Source organism: Mirounga angustirostris, unplaced genomic scaffold, assembly GCF_029215605.1.
Source record: "Mirounga angustirostris isolate CCGP_5_RB_7025 unplaced genomic scaffold, mMirAng1.0.hap1 SCAF_4, whole genome shotgun sequence".
NCBI classification, from domain to species: Eukaryota; Metazoa; Chordata; class Mammalia; order Carnivora; family Phocidae; genus Mirounga; species Mirounga angustirostris.
Window position 1 is genome coordinate 11,489,258 of NW_026991712.1, and position 17,446 is coordinate 11,506,703.

The 17,446-nt window shown below is 45.0% G+C and overlaps 1 protein-coding gene across 10 annotated transcripts in view; it reads left to right on the top strand.

Moving 5' to 3' along the window:
- Positions 1–17,446, top strand: part of ASAP1 (ArfGAP with SH3 domain, ankyrin repeat and PH domain 1) — a 348,641-nt gene that overhangs the window by 273,395 nt on the left and 57,800 nt on the right. For all 10 annotated transcript variants that reach the window (XM_045895867.3, XM_064587867.1, XM_064587866.1 and 7 more), the window contains one exon: positions 389–458. In XM_045895867.3, the coding sequence (XP_045751823.1) occupies positions 389–458 (70 nt within the window). The remainder of the gene's footprint in view (positions 1–388; positions 459–17,446) is intronic.

Consider the following 17,446-nt stretch of genomic DNA (forward strand, 5'->3'; position numbering starts at 1 on the left):
TTTAAAACAGCTTGCTTTTTTCAATCAGCAGTATGCTTTAGAAGGGTATGTCAGCACATACATAGTTACTTGATTTTTAACCTTCAGAATACTCTGTAGTATGAATGTAACTATGATGCATGTATTCATTCTCCTGCTTTTAGATTTCTGTTTCCCACTTCACTGTCAAGAACAGTGCTATAATGAGCATCCTTGTATATGCATACTAGTCTGAACTACCTTCCACCTGGGGTAATAAAATAAAATGTTCTGGGTTTGGTGGGTTTTTTTGGTTTGGGGTCGTTTTGTTGTTACTGTTTTATAATGATTGTCGTACAAAACACGATAGGATTGCATGTCACAGAGTGAACCAGCTACTGCATCAGGTTGTGTTTGATTTGCTCTTCAGGCTCCGGAAGGTGTGGCAGAGGAGGAAGTGTGCGGTCAAGAACGGGATTCTGACCATCTCACATGCCACGGTGAGTGTGTCTGCTCGTTTACCACGGTGCGCCTGTTAGGCCTTTTGGCCCCGTGGACTAGAAAGCAAAAACGTGATGTAACCAGCACTGAAGTTTCCCCCAGGTATGCGTACTGTGTGGATTTGGGTCAGAAAGTGTGGGACCTTCGTTTACAGAGGAGTTGGTCTCCTCTTGTCCTGTGGTGTCCGTCTCATTCTGTTGCCCTCCAGAACGTCTCGTGTTTGTTCTCTTAGACCAAATCAGGAATTCTTTTATCTCATAATCTCGTCTCTTTGGAAAAACTATCAGTGGTTCTGAAAAACCTAGTTTTCTGATTATAAAGATGACAGAGGATGTTCTTTGCATGAAATAATAATTAGGAAATAACATGTGTACAGTATGTCCGTGTTTTTTGTTTGTTACTATTTAAATTACTCAGAAAATCCATCATGATGTTAAAAAATGAAAATGTATATAAGTAAAACAGTGAGATAATAAAATTGCCTCCGTTATGACTCCCCTTTCTTTAGGAATAAAGGCAATTCAGTAGAAAGTGGAAAATAAGTTACTAACACTTATATTCTGTTTTCTCTTCAGGTTATTGTCAGTATATATGCATACATATCTTGCATACTCAGAGTTGCTACTGACAGTCTAGCTAGAATTTTTATGTTTTGTATCACCCATTTTCAACTAGAAGTCGTGTATTGGCAGAATTCATATACTGTCAGAAAAGGTTCAGTCTTGGTGGTAGTCAAGGAATGCACCATAAAATAAGTAATTACTATTTTGCCCTTTTAACACTAGCAAGAAATTACTTTTTATTCTTAAAGATGCAAAGATTAGAATGGAAAATTATCAGGCGGGACTGGAAACAGCTTAGTGTACCAAGAGTCTCTACAAAGGAGCATGCAGTTAAACCCAGCAATCCCCACGTGGAGAGAAGCTCGGGTAAATTTCAGTATCCTGTGCCAAGTGATGTCTTTGAGCTCATGATAAGCAGTTAATTACTAACAGGATGGTAAAAATGAAGGATGAGCATTTATTACATTGGCAGGTTTTCATGATTCACAGTTGAGATTAGATTTCTCTCTGTTGAGCAAGAAGTACCACTTAATAAGCACTTTTTCCTGCCAGACACTTCATAAAATTTATTTCACTTAATCCCTCTATAACCCATGTGGTAATCTGACCTTCGTTTTGCAGATGAAGAAACTAAAGTACAGAGAAGCACAATGACTTGGCTAGTAGCAGGCAGAGCTGGAAATTCAAACTTGGGGGCGCCTGGGTGGCTCAGTTGGAAATTCAAACTTGGGCTTGACCTTACTCCATAGGCCCCTTCCATTCTGCCTCTCTTCCTGCAGAACCCCATCATCCCACTAGACCAGATGCTCTCCAGGGGCATTTACCAGATCCTGTTCGTCTTTCTTTCTTTGTGTCCCACCCCCCGCCACAGACCTTGACGCACGGATGGTAGTCGGTACACACCTGTGGCCAAGACCTTCCTGCTGGAAGATTCTATGCATCTTAACAATTACTGGCCTTTATGGAACTTGAGCAATTACATTATCTCTGTCCCTTGTCCCCTGCAAAACCCTTGGGGTGATTCCTCAGAGGTCCTCAGCTTCCCTCAGCCCAACTGAGATTTTTGTAACTCTCATGCCAGTTGTGACAAGCCACCCATTTGATACTGGAAATCCTGCAGGCGGACTTAGATCAGTTAGTAATTATCTCTGAGGCTGTCTAACAATTACTCATTTATTTAGCAACGTTTCATGAAGCTTCCACTCCAGGTGCTGGACTAGGCATCCCAGATACGTGGAAAATGAGATAACTTTTACCTGCTCATATTTAATTCCATGCACAGTTACCTTATGAAACCGTTCTGACAATCGCAAGAATGTTAGTTACCACCAAGTGAGCTCTTACTGTGCTTTCCGTGTGTTACCATATGTAATTGTTGCCACAACCCACCAGATAGATGCTGTTACTGAGAGACGTGATGTGCCCACGTCACACCTGGTGAATGCTGGGATTTCAGTCTTAAAGAGTCCATGAGTGCTTAATGATCAGTGTTTGCTTGCCAAGCAGGACCTACTCTGCTCCTTATGTTGGTGATTAAAATACTTGGGGAGCTGTATCAGAAGAATTCCAATTACATGATCCAAGATCAGAAACTCTGATGGGAATAGTTAGTATTTATTGGGCATTCTCCATGAGTGGGCCATTCATGGTTCTGAGCACATTACCACAACCCATTTTATGTAGCTTCTGTTGCTCCTACTTGATAGACAATGGAACAGTCTCCATTTCTAAGCCTGTGTTTCTCTCTGTGTGAGTGAAGAGTCCCACCATCTGATTTTTCAAAGGCATTCTCACCATCATCACTACCACCATCACCATCACCACCATCACCATCACCATCACCATCACCGCCACCACCACCATCACCACCACTACCATCACCATCATCACCACCATCACCACCACCACTACCATCACCATCATCACCACCATCACCACCACGACTACCATCACCACCATCACCACCACGACTACCATCACTACCACCACCACCATCACCACCACCACCATCACCACCACTACCATCACCACCACCACCATCACCACCACTACCATCACCATCACCACCAGTACCATCACCATCACCACCACTACCATCACCATCATCACCACCATCACCACCACGACTACCATCACCACTACCATCACCACCATTACCATCACCATTATCACCACCACGACTACCATTACCACCATCACCACCACCACTACCATCACCACCATCACCACCACGACTATCATCACCACCATCACCATCACCACCACTACCATCACCACCACGACTACCATCACCACCACCACCACCATCACCATCACCAACACTACCATCACCATCACCACCACCATCACCACCAGTACCATCACCATCACCACCATCACCACCACGACTACCATCACCACCACCATCACCATCACCACCACCACCACCACCACCACCACCACCATCACCACCACGACTACCATCACCACCACCATCACCACGACTACCATCACCACCACTACCATCACCACCACCATCACCATCACCACCACTACCATCACCACCACGACTACCATCACCACCATCACCACCACGACTACCATCATCACCACCATCACCACCACGACTACCATCACCACCACCATCACCATCACCACCACGACTACCATCACCACCATCACCATCACCAACACTACCATCACCATCACCACCACCTTCACCACCACTACCATCACCACCACCACCACCATCACCATCATCACCACCACCACCATCACCATCATCACCACCATCACCACCACGACTACCATCACCACCATCACTACCATCACCACCATCACCACCACCATCATCATCACCACCACTACCATCACCATCATCACCACCACGACTACCATCACCACCACCATCACCATCACCACTGGTACCATCACCATCACCATCATCACCACCACCACCATCACCACTACCACCACTATCACCACCATCACCATCACCACCACCACTACCATCACCACCATCACCACCACCACTACCATCACCACCACTACCATCACCACCATCACCACCACCACCACCACCAGTACCATCACCATCATCACCACCACCACTGCCACCATCACCACCACTACCATCACCATCATCACCACCACCACCACTATCACCACCATCACCACCACCACCACCACCACCACCATCATCACCACCATGACTACCATCACCTACCATCACCACCACCATCACCGTCACCAGCACTACCACTGTCACCACCACCACCACTATCAACACCACCATCACTACCACTGTACTCACCACCGCCATCACCATCATGGTGGCTAACGCTGCTGAATGGTCACCATGTGACAGGCATTCACCAGCACCTTAATGCATTGTAACATTTAATCCTCACGGCAAGTTAAGTTATAGGCGACGTCACCTCCACTTTTCAAATGAGGGACCTGGGGCTCAGAGAAGTTCACTTACGGGTTACACAGCTAATAAATGGCACAGCTGGGAAGCTGGTATAGGTAAGAACTCTGCTTTTACACACTCCCACACACTCCAGAACATTAAGTCCCCCTCACCTGCAACCCCAGTTCCTCCCCAGCATGGGATCCCAGCTTGGGCCATCACAGACATAGCCCTAAACCAGGAGTGCTGAGGAACCCATGTGTGGGAGAAGCACGTACCTGTACATGCAGGCTAGAATTCCTTGATGGCCCGAACTAGGGTGTGAATCCTGAGAGGTGATTCATTCATAAGGACAATACAGCACAGACAGCCCCCCTCTTTTGAGATAAAAACCAGTGTGGCCTCTCCTGAGTCAGTGTCCTGACTCTTGAGGGGGGCTGCAGGGTTGCCCTGTCTCTGGGCAAGTTCCAGACTTCTCCAGGGTGGTCTTCAGGCCGTGAAGCCTGCTGCAGCTCCACGTGTTACAGAGCACGAGTTCACTGGTTGCCTGGCTGTGACTGTGCCTGTCTTCACTCAGCTTTCCTGAGCCAGAGTCGTGTCGGATTGTTGTCTGACTTCATTAACTGAGTCAGGTCTACGTGGTGTAACTCTGAGTTGGATCCAGTATGTGAGCAGAGACAAAAACCAGAAAAGACCCGGGGAAGCTCCTCCACCCCCAGGGAATATTTTTCAGGTTAAATACACTACAGTGAAAATTTCTGACCATTTGACTTTATGTAGATTAGGAGTTTTCAGTCAAAGATTTGCTACATGTTCCCTCTCTTTACTCTCTTCTTCCCTTAGATTTGTCTGGCTCTGACCATCCTCGATAAGCATCTCGACAAGTTTTGACCTTATCATGTCCCATCTACTTGCCTTTCTTAAGAACCTGTGGTGGAAGGCAGTGCAGTGTGAGGAAATCAAGGAGTTGAGTCAGTGGTGGTCATTGCTAAAAATAAAAAATAAATTCTCTTCCACCCTCCCTTTTTCCTTCCTGCCATACACATAGCTGTGGCCTAGCCAACTGTGTCAGTGCTTTATTAAGGCTCGAATCAACAACAAAGATCACATCAGCTACCTTGCTTAGTGGCTTGAGAAAGGACTGTGGCATCTGTCAGATCTGAGCCTGAATCCTGCCTTTGTCATTTACTGTGTGACCTTGAGAAAAGTATTTAACTCATAAAAATGATAGTGAGGATTAAATGAGATAATGGGCTGGGTGTGGGCATCCAGTTAAAAGGAGTCATGGCTGTTAGCATGACCTCATTGGCTATCCTGGCAAGACTGAAATCTCAACAGGCAGGCTCTCTTGCTACAAACATTGGAAATTGTGGGTCCACTTCTCCTGCACCTGGAGCAGCCCCAAGAGTAAATGGGTTTCTCCACCTAACTTAGGATTCTCTCCCACTGATTTGTGTTATTCTTTTCCCCACTTGTCACTGGCTTTGGGCCACACTTTTTTGCTGCCAGTTACATCACCTATAGTCCCACCCCTGCTCCCACAGAAAGGTCTCGATAGCCACTTTTCCTGACTTTGCAAACACTATTGATTACTCAGAATCCAGTTGAAAATCAAGGCCAGCAGTTTCCACTGGAAAACATGGGATTGAATCATCTTTGGAAAAGTGAGTAAAAGAACCTTTGTTTTCAAAAAACTTAGGGCCTTTGTTTGGGACCCCTTAACACATGGGAATTTGTCCCACTTGAAGGGCCCTAGTTGGTGTCACCTATCAAAGTGACTCAGGAGAGGGTTGAGCATGCATTTAGATTGATGAGGCATGGTCTGTTGGATTGACCATTCATGACTGATCTGCTCCGGGGGCCAGTCATCTCCCCAGCTTACTGTTCTAGGAAGAAATGCATTTCTCTGCACGCCTGCAAGGTAGGCAGCCAGCCCTACAAGAGTTCATCTGCAAATTCATTGCTTTACATGTGTCTGTTGAAAGACCTATATTTTTTTTATTTACTATTCAAAGTAATACATCACTATGGAGATCAGATTCAGTGAGAATCTCTGAATTCGCTATTAGGGTAGTGGCTTCCATTTATGGGCCATCTAGTGTGTTCTGAGCAAGGTATAAAATGCTTTAGTTTCAAAATACCAATTCTAAGAAAGCTCTGGCAAACATTTCAACCAGCCTCAAAGCTTCAGGACAAAGTAGTTTATATCAGGGCGCCTGGGTGGCTCAGTCAGTTAAGCGTCTGCCTTCGGCTCAGGTCATGATCCCAGGACCGGTCCTGGGATCGAGCCCCGCATCAGGCTTCCGGCTCAGCGGGAAGCCTGCTTCTCCCTCTCCCTCTGTCTGCTGCTCCCCCTGCTTGTGCTCTCTCTCTCCCTCTCTGTCAAATAAATAAATAAAATCTTTAAAAAAAAAAAAAAGGTAGTTTATTCAAGCCCCTAAACTATCATAAATAAATTTCTATAGAATTGTTTGTTTGCCCTTTTTACCTTCAGCATTGTAGTATACAATGAAAATAATAAATTATCAAAGAATATATAAGAATTATAGTTGGAGTATTACTTGTAATAATCCTGAAAAATTAATGTCAAAAATAGAAGTTTTGTTTTTCAAAAACCCTTACTTGCTGAATTTATTAACCTCAGTGTCACGTTATAGTCCATATAACAGGTTGAAAAGAGAAAGATGACCACTGTTCATGGGTCACTTAGAGCATGCCCAGCACTCCGTGTGCCAAGCTAACCCTACAAGACAGGTGTCCCTGTCTTTACTTTGCACTAGTCTGCAAGTTCCGAGGAGGTGGAAACTGTTTATCTTTGATCTCCTAGTACCTAGCACACTGCCTGACATACAGTTAGTGTTCAATGAATACTTTTGAGTAAACCTGCTTTGTATAGAAGAAAAAGGGCCAGGGAGATTAAATCCCATGCCTAGGGTTCTGCAATTCGTAAACAGCTGGACCGGTTTTCAAACCCTGAAGCCTCTACTCTTTCTAGTACATGAATAGGCCTTTCCTCCGATGCCAACTTGTTGTTAGATCTTTGAAAGTTTCTTGAATAATAGTTCTTTGGAGAAAGAAACCCCTTATCTTATCATTGAATCACCATAAGGTCTTAGAGTAAAGAAGTCTGAAACGGTTTCCCGGAAGGGGGAACAGGGAGCCCTGATCATAAAGGTATCACAAGTGTCCGTGAATTTGTCTTTGGATCTGAAGACTGATTTTTTAAAATACTAAATTTTCAAATTGCTGCAGATGTACAAGGCAACGCACACAGGGGAGCGCCCCCTTCCTTGCCGTAGGTTTAACAACAGGTTTCGGTGATCAGCCTTTATGGTGTTCTGAGGCTATGCTGGGATTCCACCCAGTTCCACGTCTTTGTCCCCATTGTCACTGCAAGAGAGTATTTTCCTTTCTCCAAGAGATTAGAATCAACACTGAATTGTCAAAGGACAAACCTGGGAGCCCATGAGTCCTGAGCCCAAACCCCTGAACAAGCTGTAGGACTTTTGATGAATTACCTAAGCCTTTGGAACCTCCATTTTATCCAGTGTAAAATGGGTATAATTCACTCATTAAACATGTCATTGATTCCAAGCAGCCCCTGGGCCGCGTGCTAGAGAAGCAGGGATGAATCAACGGCCCCAGGCTCTTGGAGCTTGGAGTGACCCAGGGCTAAGTGCTCGAAGAGAAGTGAGCAGGATGCTGGGGTAGAAAATGAAGGGGCAGCTAGCTACCTCTGTGTGGCCAGGGAAGGCTTTGGTGAGCAGACAGCGGTAAAGCTGGGGAGGGGCAGTGCTGGTAGAGGACAGAGGAGGGTCCCCACTCCTGAGCCCAGAAAGCACGTTCAGGGAACCCAAGAGAAGCCAGTGTGGGTGGAAATGGTATCACTTTCCTTACTGTGTTTGAAGAGTCGTTTGGAGGCGTAAATAACACATTCTTTGAAAGCTATTGTTATCTATCTATTCTGGGTGCTTAAAAAAGAGCATTCAAGGAGGAACTTAAAAACTGTTTTATGGTTGATACAGCAGAAGTTCCAATTAAGCAAGAACCATTAAAAAAAAAAAAAAAGACATAATGATATCCTGAACCACTATTATTGTAATTCTCTATTTGAATTGCTCTCTCCCCTGCTTGGCTGATAATTCTGTTTTATGTCTCTTCCATCAGCTTTAGATGGTGCCATTTTTCTTCACCTGATTAGCCAGCTCCTCACCCTCCTGTCCTTGTGAGAGGGCACCCTCATCCCATTCCCTTTTCTTTACAGATCAGAGCTGACTTCTATAAATTAAGTTCAAAATGCAGCCTCAGGTCCCACCCAGCGCTGGTGTTGAGTCCTAATTGTCATGGTCACTCGCAGAAGAAACCCCGTTGTTCCAGTGCAGGTGATGTTATATGGACATATAAAATAAGCACCACTGTTTCCAAAACTCAGGGGGTCGCTGTGGAATATCTCTCTGGACCTCTGCCACATTGCAAATGCAGAACCAAAGACATCGATGTTTATTAGAGGACTTCCCAAATCCAAGTTCCATGAAATGTATGTTTAGAAATATATCTGGTTACTTTTTTTTTTTAAGATTTTTATTTATTTATTTGAGAGAGAGGAAGAACACAGAGTGAGAGGGAGAAGCAGACTCCCGCTGAGCAGGAAGCCCGATGCGGGACTCAGTCCCAGGACCCTGGGATCATGACCTGAGCCGAAGGCAGACACTTAACTGACTGTGCCACCCAGGCGCCCATATCGGGTTATGTCTTAACAGGTTATTTATAATGCCAATACACTGAACAGGAATTTTTATTGTATTTGAATCCCAAGATGATATATTAGCAGCAACAGTATAGAGTTTATCTCAGATGCAAATTCCTGTGGCTTGCATCTAAATGAACTTGGAAGAAGCTGCAATTGGCTAAATGAACCCAGTGATTCTCAGCCCTGATAGCACAGAAGAACCATCAGGTTCTACCCCCAAAGGCTCTAATTTCATTGGCCTAGAGGTGAAGCCCAAGGATTGCTTCCTGTGTGAAGAGCCACTGAGCCCATGCCTCATTAGCCGGTGTTACAATTCAGAGGGACCAGGGGGTGGGTTCTTACATAGAGGTCTGTAGATGTCTGCAGCAAATCGCAAGGACTTTTGCAAAATGTGTGAGCTGGCTTGTAGACCTCATTTATAACTCAGCCATTGTGAAGTCTGATTCTCACCACATGCTTCTTTATCCTAGCCGAGGGTCCTGTTCAGGAACGAAGCAGTAAAATCAACAGAGGGCAGGTCTCCATAGCCTGAGTCCCAAGCATTTCTGGAAACAGCTCTGACCCCCTCCTCGGGTTGCTCTGTGTCTTCCTGGAGTCCCCTCACCCCCATTCCGTTTGCATGCTCTGTGTCTTCACATTTCCCTGGGCTCTCTCTATTCCCGCATCCCCACCCCACCCTAACCAGGGCCCACAGCCCCCAGTTCACCCTGCGTGACCCTCCTGTCAGACAAGATTTGCTGTTCTACTTGAACCTGAGTGATTTTAATGGGTAGCTCTCCAAGAAGTGCTTCCATTTTAACAAGGAATACTGCTTTACTCTAGAGAGAAGTTGGCAACATAGAGGTTTATATATCAGCTATGTGGACACCATTAGAAGAAATATCTCGGAAATCATTAGTAAGCCTAAAAATAGTAACTAACATTGAGCACACACTACATGCTAGGTGCTTTATGTAGGTTTTCCCACTTAATTTTTATGACACCCTTCCAAGGTAGTTGCTGTTACCTCCATTTAAAGGGACAAAAGTCGAAGTCCCTTAACCACCAGGTGCTAGAGCCAGATTCGAACCCAAGAAGTTGAATTCCAGAGCTTGTACTACCTGCCACTTGGAAGAGGGGCACCAGACATTGCCTTGGTTCATTATCACAGCAAAGCGGCATCGTTTTCCTTTTCTGTGATGAGAAGACTTGAACTCAGGAGGGCGAAGCTACTTGCTCATGGCTGTTAGTGGATGGCTGGGCCTAGACCCAAAGCCAGGTCAGATTGTCTCCAAAATTATGGATTGTTCCTCCATTCTACCATGTACCTCATAGTATGAATAAATTGCCTTTGTAAATTAACAAAATATTGCATTACTCCAGACAAATGGGCAGGAGCCTCAGTTCCCCAAAGTGTGGCTCCGTGAAAGCCAGGTATTTTTTTTTTAGAGAGCGTTCACAGGAGCAGGGAGTGGGGGGTGGAGGAGTGTAGCAGGAGAGAGAATCCCAAGCAGGCTCTACACCCAGTGCGGAGCCCAAGATGGGGCTCGATCTCACGATCCTGAGATCACACCCTGAGCCAAAATCAATAGACGCTTAACCAGCTGAGCCGCCCGGGCACCCCTGAAAACCAGGTGTTTGGGGCAGTCTCTCATCATGACTTCAAAAACCAGCAAGCATCGGACCCTCAGTTCCTCCTGGCAAATCTTCCAGAGGCACAAGGGCCTCGCGGTGCTGGTGCTGTCTAGGATTTGAGGAACTGCCAAATAAATCTGCTTCGTGTGAGGAGCTTGGAGGGAGCTCCTCCGAAGAACTGGTGTCTTAGATGAAGAAGAGGGGGTGAAATTGAATTCAAATGTAAAAGAGGTTACAGATCAGAAGCACCAGTCTTGCAGCTTGTGAGGGCTGAGCCTACACAGTATTCGGGGGTCATTCTCTGTGCTTCCAGTATGACTGGTATTTCAGCAGAAAAGTGAGTGGAGTAAAATCTCATTGGTTTAGAGCCCACAGATTCAGCAAGTGTGCCCGTTTGGTTGCAGTGAATGTGACTGGTTCTTAAAAGGTAAAAGGACTAAAGAAAGTTCTGGTCTTACAAATTTGAAGGTATAAAACAAAACACCTATGGTCTGAAATTAGTTGGTTTACATGTTACTCCCCACCCCACCCTCCCCAGGATAAGAAATAAGGGAGTCCTTATAAACATTTTACTTTCACCTAACATTCTGCTAGCCATGACCTTAAGGCAAAGTTACTTCACCCTTTTGTGCCTTTGGTTTCACCATCTGTGAAGTGGGGGTGATAATAAGTGGTACTTATTTTAGGGTGGTTGTGCAGATTAAACATGTAAATATATGTGAAAACACTTAGAACAGTATCTGGTACGAGTTCTGTGTAATTGTCAAGACGCCGATACTGCCCTCATTTTAATTACCAGCCGTTTATATGTAGGGCAATAGAAATCTGTTCTAAATGTTTGCCTCAGCTCTTCACTGCCCATTTTTTTTTATAAAATGTAATGAGAATACTTTTTAAAAAATATAGCCTATGGCTCAGATGTTTTATCATCAAATTACTGCATTTTGTAGAATTATTTTAAAAGGTTTTTGGTTTACAAGTTCAGGTTGGTTAACAAGCGATGGATTACAGTGGTTACTATGGTTACATGGGAAATCAGAGAGTTGAAAAGTTCTTGTGCTGGCCCATGGGGCGCCTGGGTGGCTCAGTCGGTTGAGCATCTGACTTGATTTCAGCTCAGGTCGTGATCTCAGGGTTGTGAGACGGAGTCCCGAGTCAGGCTCCATGCTTAGTGGGGAGTGTGCTTGAGGTTCTCCCTCTCCCTCTGCCCCTTCTCCCACTCGCTCGCTCTCTCTCTAAAATAAATAAAATCTTTAAAAACTAATAAAAATTTAAAAATTTAAGGTTTTTGCTGGCCCAAATTCTATATCTGGCAAGTAGGAGACCCTTGTAGAAATTAGTAAATGGACTAATGTCCAGCATGTTCGTCAATTGCAGTAACAATAACATCAGCCCCCCCTTATCAGAAGCCGTGATAAACTTTTTTTTTTTTTTAAGATTTTATTTATTTATTTGACAGAGAGAGACACAGCAAGAGAGGGAACACAAGCAGGGGGAGCAGGAGAGGGAGAAGCAGGCTTCCTGCCGAGCAGGGAGCCCAATGCGGGGCTCGATCCCAGGACCCTGGGATCATGACCTGAGCCTAAGGCAGACGCTTAACGACTGAGCCACCAGATGCCCCTAAACTTTTTTTAATTTACATTATAGCACATGCTCTCAAAAGTAAAATGAAGAGTTCCTGCCGCAGTAAGAGATTTTCAAGAATATCTGCATATTCACAGGGGGCCTGGGTGGCTCAGTCGGTTAAGCAGTTAAGAGTCTGCCTTCAGCTCAGGTCATGATCCCAGGGTCCTGGGATTGAGTCCCATGTTGGGCTCCCTGCTCAGTGGGGAGTCTGCTTCTCCCTCTCCCTTGGTCCATCTCCCTGCTCATTCTCTCTCTCTTTCTCTCAAATAAATAAATAAAATCTTGGTGGAAAAAAAGAATATCTGCATATTCAAATATATCTTTCTCACACATATATTCTGCCAACCGGAAATGAGTACTGTGGTGTAAATGGTTGGGATGGTTAAGTCATGCACACTCTAGAATGAAGTACTTCAGTAATTACTAGTTAGATGATCACCTCCTCCCCTAAGCTATATGAAGGACAACTAAAGGGGAGGAGAGCTTTCATTATAGCCACAAGATAGTAATTTTGGAACGTGGAATATGTCCAGAATGGGCAGGATTTCTCAACAGAAGTATTAAGTGATTTGGAGGGAAGTAAGAGAACTGGCCATTCCAGGATAGGAAGAACAAAGCAGGAAAGGTGTTTTCACTTACTATGTAAATGTCCCAAGGGCTTGCCTTGACAAGGGAACAGCTTGATAAATGGGAAAGGCTCTGGGAAGGAATTTGTTCAGATCTCAGCTTTGCTTTTTTACTTTCTATAAAATATTGGTCAGTTTACTTTCGCCTTCCTGACCCTCGGTTTCCTCATCTGTGAAATGGGTACATAGCAGTACCCAGCTATTGGGGTTATTGCAAGAATTGCATAATAAAATTTACAAAAATACCTAGCAGTTTATTAGGTGCCCAGTAAATGAATACTGTTACCTTGCCCCCAAATAAACTGAAATACTTTATAAAAAGCAGTAGTTTTAATGTACTAAAATATTAGAGATAAGATCTCTCTGCAAGGTGGTAGGTATTCAGTATGTACCTAATATCTTGCTGGAGGGTGATTGTGGTTATTGACTGCATGCCAAATATATGTGTCCCTCTAGGGCAGAGTAGGTGTCTAAATAAATAGAGAACAAAAAGTTTGAAATGACCATAATGATCAGAACAGCCTTATTACCAACTATTAGCAGAGAAAGTGAAGGGAGCTTTATTATTTTTACCTCTTTCCACAAAACGGCCTCAGCCTGGCGGGGTCAGGCTTATCACCCAAGTAAAAATGATGTTCACTTCTTGTTTGTGAAGCAGAGCCATTCAGTAGGATGATGGAGGAAATAATTTGATTCCTGGATACTAATTCCATTAGAAGCTGTTTCCTGCTAACAGAGAAATAAGCCTGCATTAACAACTTCACACTTCCAGCAAAAACATTTCACCGTGGTGCACACTGAACTGTTTGAGGACAAATGCGTGGTGTTTGTTTTCTTCCCGGAGACGCAGAAACGTTAATCAGAGTTGACTCATTCCGTTTCTACATGCATTTCTACTTACACGTCTGATGATTTTCCTAGCTGAACAGCATTTTCTGTTTTGAGTGGCAGAGCATTATGTCAGAGGGATAATATCTTCATCACTTCTGCTCATGGAACGTGTTCGGAGCTTCCCTAGTTGGAACATTTTCAAAAATGAAAAACTCGAGGGTGGTCTTGCCGTGTGTGTGTGTCTCTGTGTGTGTGTGTAAAATGAACACATCTGTGTATATTGTTAATCGAAAAAAAACAGTTTGCAAAACAATATATGCAACTTGAACTGACCCGTGATTTTTTAAAACAGACATCTCCCTCCCTCCCTCTCTCTCACACACACAAACATACACACACACATCTTGTTGAAGTCAGTGTATTAACAACAGTGTCTGGGTATAAAAGTGAAATTACCAGGTAGTGTTCAGTTTCTTCTTCGCACTGTCTGTGTCCCCTAGTGTTTCTTCAGTCAATATTGTTCTTGTAATGAAAAGTGAAATCTGTAAGAGGACAAGTCTCAGAGTTTCAGGGAACAGAGCCGTAAAACGTTCAGTTTGAAACCCGTCAGACCTGTTTTTGGAAAGAAGCCCCAGTAGCTGTTGAAAGATGCTGCTTCAGAGCAGACCCCACAGGCCCAGCGCAGCCTTCCCTCCACTCACCATCCCAGGTGCCTGGACTGAGTGATGCACATCCTATATAGAGGTCACTTTCGGAATCACTGGTTAAAAGTCTCACTTTTTTGGCAGTATCTTGAGTCCCCAGCCCGCAGTGCCATGACTGTAGCTTTGATTCAGGCCCCCATCATTGCTCATCAATCTTGCAGTCTCCGCCGTCTCCCCCAAGCACCCCCCTGAATGCACATGTATGTGCTCACTCCTCAGACGGACCCTTCACTAGATTGCCAGAGCCACTGGGGTGGGAATGTGAGCCCCTTAGCCGGACAGGCGGTTCTCCCCCACTCCCCTCCTCCCCCTGGGCATCACTGCTGCGCTGGTCTCCTCTTACCCCCAGGTGCATTCACCTGCTCCTCCTCACTGTCCCCAGCCCCCTGCCTGTTCATACTCCCCCTCCTCTGTGGGCCACGCCCCGGTCAGGCAGCACACATTCTAGGTCCGGGCCTCCGTCTACTTCCCGTAGCTGCTTGATGGCACAGAGTGCTTTCCGTATGTGCTTGGAATGTTGCAGAGGCTTTACTATTTAGCTAAATAAATAAGTAAACAGGTATTTCAAATAGGCTTCTAAAATTTCTCGTCAGTTACAAAAGTAACTGGGAGAAAATCAAATGCCCTGAGAAGACATGAAAGTAGAAGTGAATCTTGGACATCCTGGCTCTCTGTTTCTAACCCTTACTCCTCTCAGAAGGAGATGTTCTTCCGTGTGCTAGGGCTTCTGGCTGCTTCCTGAGACCGTGCCACATGGTGGAAGCAGGAGGAGGAGTGGGACTTTGGTCCGCTCAGACCTGGGTTCTGCTCCAGGCTCTGCCATCTCCTTACTGGGAGATTTTAGGGACATTAGTTAGCCTCTCTGCGCCTCTGCCTCTTCATCTCACTTAGGATAAGAAACTAAAATGACTTCCCTCACAGTTGCTAGTACATCAGATGGTGTATGTAAGGCAACTGGAATGCTTTCATTCATTTCATAAAACATTTATTGAGCGCCTGCTGTATGATGCCAGGCCCATTTTAGTGAACAGAAAAGTGTGTGCCCTTAGCGGGAAGAAAGAGGTGAAGGAAATAAGAGTAATAAGATCCAGGAAGACCAACAGAGCCGGTGTAAAAGGGATGGAAAGTCGCTGGTCAGGCCATCTCTGAGGAGGTGCTGATTTTGAGAGACCTGAAGAGAGGGAGGGAGAGAGCCTGCAGCTGTAGGAAGGGCGGCGGGGTGTGAACCGCGGGAGGGAGGGAGGCCTGGGCTCGTCACCGCCCAGCAGGGGGAGCTGCAGGTCCAGTGGCAGGAGCTGGTCCGGAGGAGCCTGGAAGCAGTTCTTGGAGTCTTCGTACAGACTGGGGTTTTTATCCTGAGCCCGGTAGGAATCATCAACAGTAAGGACTCAGTAAATACATGCTTTCATTGCTTTTTTTCTTTCCTTTACTTAAACAATATGAAAGCATTTCCTCAACTGTACACAGAGATGTAACCCAGGGCAAGACACTCAGTCTTACTTTGATTTTAGTCTGCCAAAATGCCAGGAAGCTTATACCTTTTTTAATCAATATACCTATAAATTAGTATGAAATATTGAGAAAGTGCTTTGAAATTTTGGTAAGTTATACAAATCTGGGTTTCTAGTATTACTCCAGTGATTCCTGAGCCTTCTGGGGCCTTGGTCTGAGGACTTTGGTTGACATACCGCTCTATGTTCTGGCATTTGTGGGCTCGGTACTGGCCACGTTGGCTGCTTCAGCAGTCAGAAATTGAGTTCTTTGCTCCTCAGATTCACACTTGGCGTGATAGGTCATTTGCCAGGTGTCTCACTGGCATTTGGGGGAAGAACACTGTATGTAGGCAAGATGCACCTGTATCAAATGCAGTGCGTGTTGATGTGGCAAATGTCAGACCAGTAGGCTTGACAAAATACCAAGGGAATAAGTATCCTATGTCATCATGATTGGAGTTGTGGGCCAACTGTTTAGGACCCTTATCATCAGAAGCTTTCTGGTAATGTATACTCTGAGGTAGTCCATGCTTAGAAATGAGAGGTGAATGGTGCTGTTTAACTTTTCTGAATACAGTTAATACTAAGTATTTTTTTTCTTTCTGAAAATGTTGTATCTGTTCCTTGATTGTATCTGTTGGTGAGGTTATTCAGAAACGCTGGAGTAACGTGGATTTGGGGAGAGAAAAAATCATCTAGTTAATCTTCTGCTACATTCAAACGTGAACAGTGTCTAAAAAATTCTTAAGTTTTGGGGTGCCTGGGTGGCTCAGTCAGTTAAGCATCTGCCTTCGGCTCAGGTCATGATCCCAGGGTCCTGGGATCGAGCCCCCGCATCTGGCTCCCAGCTCAGCGGAGAGCCTGCTTCTCCCTCTCCCTCTCCCTCTGCTGCTCCCCCTGCTTGCGCTCTCTCTGTGTCATATAAATAAATTTTAAAAAAGAATTCTTAAGTTTTTCCAAGAGATTCCTGGACTTAGGGTAAGAAACCTGAAACCTCTTATTATGTGTAATCATCTGAAGAGCGGGAAGTTCTTCCTTCTGTCTGGCTCAGATCTTCTACGATTTGAGCGCATTTCTTCTTCATCTGTGCAGATGGAAAACAGCTGTCCCGCTTTCCCCCATAACCACCTTTCATGTTCTCAAGGATGGTTATTAAATCACTCCCTAGTCTTCTTTCCTCGGAACTAAATAGTGCCTTCAGCCGGTCTTCAAAGTGCCCATTTTCCACTCCTTTAATCATCTCCTGATCTCTCCTAAGCTTTTCTCCATTCTTCTTTAAATGTGGATGCCAAACTGGAATACAGTATTCTGTGAAGAGTCTCACGGTGAACTGGGATCTGGGATTGCTACCTGTTCAGGCTGTCCGAGGTGATTGTCTTTCGTATGGTA